This window comes from Eurypyga helias, unplaced genomic scaffold (genome assembly GCF_000690775.1).
Source record: "Eurypyga helias isolate BGI_N326 unplaced genomic scaffold, ASM69077v1 Scaffold12001, whole genome shotgun sequence".
Classification (NCBI taxonomy): Eukaryota; Metazoa; Chordata; class Aves; order Eurypygiformes; family Eurypygidae; genus Eurypyga; species Eurypyga helias.
Genome location: NW_010231521.1, coordinates 2508 through 12437, shown reverse-complemented (window position 1 = coordinate 12437; position 9930 = coordinate 2508). Strand labels below are relative to the sequence as shown.

The 9930-nt window shown below is 48.8% G+C and overlaps 1 protein-coding gene across 1 annotated transcript; it reads right to left on the bottom strand.

Annotated features, from left to right (window-relative positions):
• Positions 1-2361: 2361 nt before the first annotated feature.
• On the bottom strand, positions 2362-8770 carry RAB3IL1 (RAB3A interacting protein (rabin3)-like 1). Its single transcript, XM_010161105.1, has 6 exons — positions 8542-8770; positions 7936-8031; positions 6096-6173; positions 5271-5486; positions 2599-2727; positions 2362-2488 (listed from the first exon to the last, which is right to left on the bottom strand). The coding sequence occupies exons 1-6, from the start codon at positions 8713-8715 to the stop codon at positions 2372-2374; spliced, it is 810 nt and encodes a 269-aa protein (XP_010159407.1). The 5' UTR covers positions 8716-8770; the 3' UTR covers positions 2362-2371.
• Between the last annotated feature and the right edge of the window lie 1160 nt (positions 8771-9930).

Below are 9930 nucleotides of genomic sequence, written 5' to 3'. Positions count from 1 at the left end.
GAGGCTGACCGACCTATAGTTACCAAACTCCTTATGATGAAAGAGTTCTGCTTTGGTATATCAGCTTTCCTGATTGTATGCAAATGTGCCGGCTGGGGGCCAAACCTGGTCTCAAAACAGGTAAATCCAGCATTTAGCAGAGAATTTGCTCATGCTGAGAACTCAAAACAAGCTACACTGCAGCCTTTATGCTAGGCTCCTATTAATTAATTTGGTCCTGATTCAAAACTATAGTTGTAGCCTCGTGGAGTGACTTTGTACTGACTTCGGGGGCTTTGGACCAAGCTTGCAGTTCCTAGGAACAAGCCCATCCCTTCTTGTGCAGACAGGGAAGGAGCTTGGCAACTGTAAGGAGATTTCAGAACAAGTGAAGAAAATAGTCTTTTCAAGACAGCGCAGCTCTCAGGGAGACCACCAAAAGACATCAGCAGCAAAGGTGCAGCATGCCTCTATTTTGTTGCCGTTTACTTCTGCTATTTGCAAGACAAATGGTTCCTAGCACCAGCCAGATGCCCTTCCTTCATCACCACTGAAAGCAGTAAGACAGACTTTTCTGCTGCAGCCATCAGCACATTCCGCAGAAACTTAGTGCCTGTGTGGTGGGAAGAGGGACATCACTCCTCAGCTGCAAAAAATTGCTCTGTGGAAGTATGGAAGATGACAACTCAGAGGAGCAGATGTTTCAGAGAGCCTCTGAGCATGTCTCTGTGCTTGCCTTCCACTGCTATCAAGGCAAATATTATCCAAGAGTGAAGCGTGGACTGCAAGCATTGAGATGCAATGAGAAGTAATCATTGCCCAAATATTAACACAACTTATGGGGATCAAATCCTCAGAAGGTACAGGATGACCAACGCCTTTGTAAACAAAGCACCTTTAAGAGTTCTTAATTTGAGCTCTGCAGCACACTAGAGGAAAAAAAGCAGAAAGACTGCTGCTGGTCACTCCTGGCTTAGTTGATAGCTGGGGTTACACCAAGGAATATCACAACTGTGGCTAGACATATCCTAAACACAGCATTTGGACACATGCCATCCTGAAAGCTGGTTGTCCTCAGCACCTCCTGGCCAGCATTTTGCTCTGATGCTATACAGGCAGTGTCATACAGCAGCCAAGTCAGTCCCTGCCTGTCTAGTCTCCTCAAACTGTTACACTGAGGTCTGTATAGTAAGGTACAGACAAGGAGATCTGGTACGTCCCAACTTCCTCCTTTCTGGTCCACAGCATTTCCAAAGTTGCCATAAAAATCAGTGGGAAACAAAGTGGAACAAATTCCTTTTGGGTCCTTTATTGCCAATAGTAAGATTACTTACCCTGCTGACTGAGTGGAAATTAAAGAGGGTTAAAAGGTTAGCTTAGTTCAACTCTAGCCTCAAAGCTGCTAAATTGCACTAAGTTAGTAACCTGTTAATGGATTAGAGATTTTTGATCACTGGCTAAAAAATAAATACTTCACTTACGTTACAGTTTGTGACCGGGACACGCTGTGAAGACACAAAATAAAAATCTAAAGGAAAGCGATAAGGATAAACAGAGGATGGGTTGTTCTTGGCTGACACATACTCATGGAACAATTTGCCTAGAGATGACAGAAAATGCAGAAGAGCGTGGTAGGAAACCTGCATGCAAGCAGCATTTACTGTTATAACAGGAACACCTTCACCTAGAATGTACTCTGCTTGAAGGTAAGGGAGTGAAGAACAAAGAGAAAGCACCCTAACTGAACTTAAACTCAATAGCTGAATAAAATACCCTATCTTCATCTGGATTATCAAGTCACTCCTGCTAGTGCTCCTCCTTGATGCAAACTCAAGTTGTCTGTCACATCAGATACAGTTACACAAGCTCTGGAGCAGGCATAACCCGAAATCCGACGGCAAGGTGACAGCATCAGGTAAAGAAGATGATAGGCAGAAAGAAGAGTTCTGCTGAGCTAGGCTCAAACTCACCCACTGTACCAGCAAGGTCAGGAGTGCAAGGTGAGCTCAAACCTCACAAGATGCAAGAACATGAGAGAACACAGCTCTGACTTCATCCTTTCACCCTAGGTTAGGCACACACGCCTTCAGAGAACATTAAAGAAGGTGCTAGCTTAAGGGCGGAAAAAACCCCACCCTCTCACAAGCCAAGGGCACTAACACATCACTAGGTTATGCCCCAGAACAGTCCACTAGAGTACATCAGCTGAGCTAATTCCTCTTCTCACATGAAGAGCTGAGCTGAACTACTGTGGTCACAGGCCAGGAGAACACTCAGCTGAGCTCTCGGAACTGTTCAACTTAACTGACTGAGGCAGGCCCGGCCAAGCTCCACTAGATGGTACCACATGATCAGCAGCAAGGAGAGGACAAGCGAGAGTAAGCACGGTTCCTTACTTTGGCCCGCTGCACTCTTCCGCCGACACCTTCGCCACAGGCACCGTCTGGGAAGCAACCGGCTCAATGGTGAGTGTATTCTGCTCCACAGCCACTCGCACCAGCTCCGACAGCTGCGGCAAGAGAAAAGAGTGCAGATGGGCACGTGCAAAGGTTACCTCCACACAGGTGCGACTTTGGTGCTGCCAGACTGTGGCTTTTGTCCTGCTTTTCCAGCACTCACCTCCTGCTTAGTGAAGTCCAGACAAGGTCCTACGTCTTCTCGATAAATTCTGTCCAGGAAGGAGCAGGATTTATCCAAAGTTGGAGATTCCTTCCAGGCCTGGAACTCAGCAAACAAAATGGAGTCGACCTGCAGCAAGTGTCCAAGAGGAGTGGGAAGAGGGAAGGTGGGCAGAGGAAGAGACACTGCATCAGAAGGTGTCTGTTCCTGTGCAGGTAATCTAACTATGCAACATCTGCTTTAGCATCTAGAAAGGCTCAGGCATTACAGAAGTGTCTGAGAGAAGCTGGCTTGCTCCAAGGATATTTCACATCCCACCCATCGGCAGTTCTGTGCCAGATTCACAGAGCCATACTGGGGTTATTTTGCCAGAAACCTGCAGGCACTTCCCTATCCCATCTTCCTCCAGCACAGGCCAGCACCTCTGCTGCAGTAAAGCCACCACACAACCACCGAACAGACCAAGTGCCCACTCAGCCCATGGCAGGAATGACGAAAGCAGCTGCATGGCAAAGTACAGTGGCAATGGCACCCAGGGTACAGGAGGCAGAACCCTCTGTAAGGAAAGGATTGCTACAGAAAATGGCGACGTGAAAAAAGCTATTAATAAACAGCCATCAGCAGGAGTACGTTCAGTGAGCCCAAGTATGAGCTCACAGGGTATGCCAGCCATTTAAAGAGCACTCCAAGCCCAGAACTCTGGTGTTTGGGGAGTCTCAAGTAATGGAAACACTGAGCAGCCACACAGGCTTGCAGAAGCAAGCTGAGTGTAGGAAAGGAGGTCTCTCAAATGTTCCTACTCCAAGAGCAGGAACAGCTTCCCCCCTCCTAATGTCTGCTCATTGCTTTTTACAGGTGGGCCTGTTCAGCAGAAAGGGACCCAGCACAGAACTTGCCCCTATCCCCTGAGCCAGCAGGAAGGTTGCTCCCTACATTCCTGTCCGGCTGAAAATACTTCAGTCCTGGAGACTTTGGGACCTGACATTTAAACCCCACATGGACCATTAGCGGAACCACCAACCTGACTGACGGGGCATCTCCTTAAAAGGCCAGCAAATCCTATTAAAGCTGCTGAAAGGACAAACAAAACTAAAGAAACCCTGCTGAGCAACACAAAGACCATAAGTGAACCGAGCTGAAAAACGTCTGGGTTCTAGCACACTCGCTCTGTGCTACGAAGATGGCTCACCTGGTACCAGGGGACAGCTTCAGAGCCACAAGATAGAAAAACAAAACAAAAATCAACCCCAAAACAACCCCGAAATAAAAGAAGTTAGCATAAAAGGAAGCTAGAACTGAAAGGTTGGAAGTGAGGCAGGTGGGTCACACCCCTCCCCAGTGCTGTCCAGAAAGGTTACCTGCTGCAAGGATGAGGAAGCATCTGCCCGAGTCCTGCCAGCCTGGTTCACAGGTGAGGTGGATAGCCTTCCCAGGGATGATACAAAGAAACAGAGTGGAGAGCAGGTAAACCAGGCTTTAGTGCAGAGGAAGAGACAGTGAAGGAAATGGTTTAGAGAGACAGGAAAGGGAGGTAAAAAACCAGGAGACAAAACAGAAGATACAAAGAAAGGCTCAAGTCTTCCCTTCCAGGGAACTAAGCATGCTGCTCAAGATACCTCAAGCCATACCTTTTGACTTCAGCTTGAGGTGCAAAAAGAGAACAGAAAGCTGGTCATTTTTAGGCTCAATTTAAGATGAGGCATGTTTTTTCCATAGACTAGCGAGCACCAACTCTCTGACGAGTTCCCTTTTATCAGCTCTCACATAGGCCACTCAGGAAATTTCAGAGACAGAAATTAACAAGTTAACAGAAAACCACCTCACCCCCGATATATAAAATTATTAGTCACTTTGGAAGCTGTAGTCCTGGGATTTTAAGCCCCAGGATATCTGTACCATGTGGAAGTTACCTACACAAAGAAATGCCAGGTCCAAATCTCTAATAAGGAAGTCACCTACAGGAGTTACCATTTCTCTACAGCTTTGCTGAGACTGAGCTAAGAACAGCAAAATGAACTATCCAGGAAGCAAAAGTAATTTCTGCTTACTATAGGCAGAAGGCAACTTCTACAGGGTAGTCAGTAGCTCACCAAACTGGGCTCTGTTCTGACTGGAGGAATTGTTAGCATTCGGAGAGGTCACAGGACCTTGGAAAGATCAAAATCTTTTTCTTCCTGGCCCTCACAGCAGCCTGTAGCTGACTGCATTTGAGTCCCACTTCTAGGTATCCGGACTGTTCCCCGCTTGACCAAGAGAAACCGGTGCATCAGGCCTCCACAGTTACTGAATTGATTTTTTTTTCCTTTGGCTTTCTTTCTGACATAGCCTTGTTCACAGTTAAAGACTTCAACTTCTCTTTGATATTGCTGTCTCAGGACAATGGCTACAGCCAATGCTGCCTGAAACATTTCATCCAAGGATCCCTTAACTGCTTCCTCTAGCAGTTGTCCAGATGCTGCCTGAAACATGCTTCCAAGAAGAGGAAATATCCGCAAATGGAAACCCTCCAAAGCCTGCCTCAGCACAAATTTAGGGAACAAGCCACATTACTGCACAAACAGCTTCTCCCAACACTGAAACCACAGAGCTCTCCAGCAAGCCCTAGTCAGAAGGTGCACAGCTCCCCGAGCACAGTGGCTCCAAGCACGATGCAGCGAACAGCCCTCACCAACCTCTTTGAACTCACGACTGTCTTGCTCTGGAGCCACGTTCTGGCTGACAGCTGAGACCACCGCGCTGCTGGTGCTTTTGTTTCGCCCATGGCCCTTCCTGAAAACAGCTTTAGAAGGGCTCTGGAGCTGCGGGTGCAGCTCCCAGTTCGGAGAGGAAGGTGTGGATGTGATCACCAGCGTCTTCAGAGCTGCTACCTCTGCCTGCAGCATATCGATCTGAGGAGACAAGGCAAGAGTCACCTTCAGCACCTGCTGAGCTTGAGCTTGCTGCACCCCATGAAACACTAAAGCCACAGGGAACCAGCTACAAGCCCAGACATAAAGCCTTCTCCCCATTCTCCCAAATGCCCACCACTCAGGATTTCTGAATAGGGCTAAAGAGCAGCTGTTCAGGAACCCATCCCCCTGCTCATCAAGTCTGAGCACATTTTGCCCCAAGACCAAATAACCCAGAAGAAATTTCTCTCTCTTCAACATGGAACCAGTCGAGCAGTCTTGTGATGTAGCCTTGTCAGGAAATTCCAACTCGCCAGCTCCCTGCTCTCTCCATCCCCACAGTTGTGGCAATTAAACAGCATATCACTTCTCTGTGGCTCCCCTGGCACCCATTTCTCAAAGGGGAGCTGGATCAACAGCAGACTGCAAGGATGTCTTTCCCCCCCTCACTCATTGTCTGCTGGGGATGGAAGAGAGCAAATGCAGCATCTCAGACAGAGTTGCAGGCACTTTACTCTTCTCCATTCAACAAACAGCACCATGGCCAGGCTGGGCAGGGATGGCACCAAGCTGGCATAGGGATCAAGTCACAGAGAGTGCAGTTCTCACCTTCCCCTGTGCCTCCCTCAGCTGTTTCTCTGACGCCGCCTGTTTAGTGTTTGCTTCTCTCACCATCTTGTGTGCTTCCTGGACCAGAGAGAATTTTAGTCAGGCTTGTTGCAAGTCCAACTCAAAGCCACCAGGACAGGCCAAAGCTTTGCCATATCACATGCTCTGAGCATGCAAGCAAGGGGACAGACATCACTGCCATGTCCAAGGGTTTTAGTCTGTAAATTCCTCCAGAATTTCCCAGAGAAAGCTCTCAGTGCCAGGGCGTGGAGTGCAGCCCCCTTCTAATAATGTAATTGGCTAAATTAAAGAGTTTAGCTGGCTAAGTCCAAGGTCATCTTTCACTGATACGGGCTGCTAGGAAGGAAGCTAGAAGCAAGGGCCTGCCCCTCCCTGCCCCTGGAACTGCTTTAAAGCTGAGGCTTTAACATTAGCACCCACTTGTGCTACATCACAGCTGTGTCCACATCCAGAGTCCATCCCTGTGACTCTGATCTTGACTCAGACCCACTGGTTTGGCTTTGGGCTTGACCTCAGGCCCGCACTGTCACTGCAGACTTGCTGATTGATCACTGGACTGTTTTCTGACCCTGACCGCTCTGATGCCGATTGCTGCTCCATATCTTGGCTCCTCACCAAGGAGGCCAAGTCTTGTTACTGTACTTTGCTCTCACTTCCTTTGCAGAGAGGCCATCCATCACTGCTCCGGGCATGGCTGCAACACAGCAGCTGTAGCTGCGGGAGGGCCAAATGATGGAGTCTAGTCTAAAAGCATCCCTACATGAAGAGGGGAGCAATGTGAGTCACAGCTGGGGCCTCCCTGCAGCACTATCTGGAAGCAGTCTGTCCAAGCCCACCAAAGGAAAGGGACAGCCCTCAGCTACACTATCTCTAAGCTCACTGTGAGCCCAGTCAGCCAAATCTCCAGGAGGGGGATGCTCTCTTGGCCCTTAGGCTCAGCACCAGCCTGTATCACAAAAGTATGATGGGCTCTGACTGCCCACTGGCCCACTGCCCAGTGAGCTCTGGACATCCTGGGAGAGGACTTTTTACAAGAGCCTGTAGTGATAGGACAAGGGGTAATGGGTATAAATTGAAATCAGTAAGAAATTCTTCACAGAGAGGCTGGTGAGGCACTGGAACAGGTTGCCCAGAGATGTTGTGGATGCCCCATCCCTGGCTGTCTTCAAGGCCAGGCTGGATGAGGCTTTGAGCAACCTGGTCTAGTGGAAGGTGTCCCTGCCCATGGCAGGGGGGTTGGAACTAGGTCCCTTCCAACCCAAACCATTCTATGATTCTATGACATCAGAGCTGCTGGTAAACGGGATTTTGCCAGGACAGAGCTTGGCAAGAATCATGTTACAGAACAAAACCCAACCCCAAAAAAACAACCATCAAGCCTCCTGAACACCCACTGGAGCAGAGTATATGATGACATACAGCCCAAGCAAAGGCTGACATAAGCCAGGGAATCATCTCTATTACACATCAGCTGCTGTCCAGACTACAGAGCAGACACAGGAGAGGCAGCCATGCTCACCTCCAGCTACAGGCATCCCCTCATCTTTCTTTCCTACCAGATGGACAGATCCATAACTGCTGTGCTCTTTATGCCACCTTGCTGCTGCTGGAAGGGAAAAGGAATGCACGCTAATGTTCCCCAGGAGCAGGTACCAGCCCCTGCTCTGAGCTCTACCTGCAGCACTACACAGCTCTGCTTCTCCAAGTGAAGAAGAAAAACTGTGGGAGGAGATGGCTGGAAGCTCTGGGAAAGCCTGTCTTAAAAAAGCTGAATGTAAGCTTAGCTGAAGAAATTATGGGAAAAGGAAGAGAGTAGTACCTCAAATAGGCTAGCTGTTAACTCCTCTAGTTCCCGCTCCAGTTGTTCTCTGACTTTTGACAGTCTCTCACATTCTTTATCCTTCAGCTTCAGCTCCTGTTGAGGAAATGGATAGGAACACATGAGGTCATAGCAGGCCCCTGTAGTGCTGATGCCTGCCTGCCCCCACCCATCAATCACCACCTTTCCTTTCCACCACAGCACAGATTCCCAGCCCAAGACTCCTGTCACTAAACTCTGTACCATGCGCTCTGTCACCAAAGGCACCAATCCACAAGTCGTAGCAGGCTTCTCAGGCTGGAACTGCTCATGTGCCATTAGCAAGGAAGCTCTGTAGGAAGCACTGCCTGCCTAAAGCTGCTTTCTGTAGCAGGTTTCCAGGACTAATTTGGATATTGGTATGTAGGCTTTGGGTCAAGCTAGCAATTGACGTCCTGCTCCAAAGCAATTTATGGCCACATCAGCTCAATGTCTCTCCTCTTCGGCCTGCTCCAGACCGCGGCACAGCCACACTCAGACCCTGCTCCCCTCAGTACCATCTCTAGGAAGACCCCCTCTGCTCACATCTCTCTATCCTCAGCTGTTCTCGCAAACTCGGAACGTTACCTTTTGTGCTTTGTGAAGCTCTTCCTTCAGGAACTCAGACCCCTTTTCACGGATCTCCACTGAAGAGCTGCGTAGACGTGACACATTGAGCTGGTCGGTGGACTGGGCATCATCCACACCTTCAGCATCCTGGCATCCAGTCTCTAGCTCCTCCTTGCTGCCTTTGGATGGCATTAGCGGCTTCCAGTGTCCCACAGCTGGTTGATTCTGGCAGTCTTCCTCAAAACTGACCTGGCTATGGGGTACCAGCACAGTGAGGCTATGGGGATGATTCAGAGCCTTCCTCTAACACTCACAACACATGCCCCTCCAGCCTCATACATCTCTGTCTTAAATACAACTCCAGAGAAGATATCCGGACAATTCATTTGCTCTGAGCATGCGTATGTAAGAACACGTGAACACAGGGAACATCCCTCCGTGACTTTCAGCTCAGAAAGTCTCTCACAGCTCTGGGCAAATATTCAAAGTCAGAGCAGACATGCAGAATACAGAACTGAGCCATTTGTCTTCTGTCTCTCCTTAAAAAGCCCAGTAAACGCAGCAAACTTCAGAGTCCAGTGCTGCATGCAGGCACTCCCTACTGAAGTGTTTCACCTTTCTGGCACAGATCACTTCCAGACGTGCAGCAGAGATGAGATGACAGTTTACAAGAAAGACTTCGGGGGAAATTTCCACTCCTATCCTGGGATCTTTAAGAATCACACCAGGTCTAGTTTGAGATGCCCAGTTTGCATTCCTTTTAAGAGGGGCTGGTTTCTGAGCAGTGAGTACTTACAGTTAGCTAAGTTCTGAACACACAGTAACTCCTGGTTTCACCCTTCTTAACTGGCATGTCCCAGGTACTATTAACTCAGGATAAAGCAGGAAAACTAAAGACATCATCACCCACTTTCAGAGAGAAACAGACTGCAGCTGACTTGGTTAGGGCTCCAGTGAGTCCTGGTAAACCCAAGTTCAGAGACACTGCTTCCCCATCTTAAGGAGTATACCAAGAAAAAGCTTGGTACTTGGTATTCATACTCCCTAGCAATATAAAGACCCTAATCCCCTTCCACTGCAAACCCAGCCTTCCTGTCCCTCCTCACCCCTGCTTCAGAGGGTAAGGCTCTATTTCTAACCTAGTGGTTTCTCACCAAAGCCCTCCACAGAGCTGACTCAAACAGCACATTCCCATTCAGCTGAGCTGAAGCCCTGTTTCAGTGGCTGGCAAGTAGAGATGTCCTAGAAGAAGGAAACCAGAAGAGTCACCCAGGACACTATTCCCCAGTGCTCAGAAGGACTTTGTCAGCTGTTAACAGAGTAACACAGACCCTGGCAGAGGCTGATGACTTTAGCAGGCTTTCCAGCTGATGGCATCTTACAAGAGGAAAACGTAGGCTTAAGTGC

What these genes read in the sequence shown, in the direction of transcription:
- RAB3IL1 (XM_010161105.1), bottom strand. Translation starts at nt 8,715, where the DNA reads ATGCCATCCAAAGGCAGCAAGGAGGAGCTAGAGACTGGATGCCAGGAT. An exon ending in TAACAGCTAGCCTATTTGAG is followed by an intron (nt 6,174 to 7,935) that starts GTACTACTCTCT and finishes TCTCTGGTCCAG; the next exon opens with GAAGCACACAAGATGGTGAG. An exon ending in TGAGGGAGGCACAGGGGAAG is followed by an intron (nt 5,487 to 6,095) that starts GTGAGAACTGCA and finishes TTGTCTCCTCAG; the next exon opens with ATCGATATGCTGCAGGCAGA.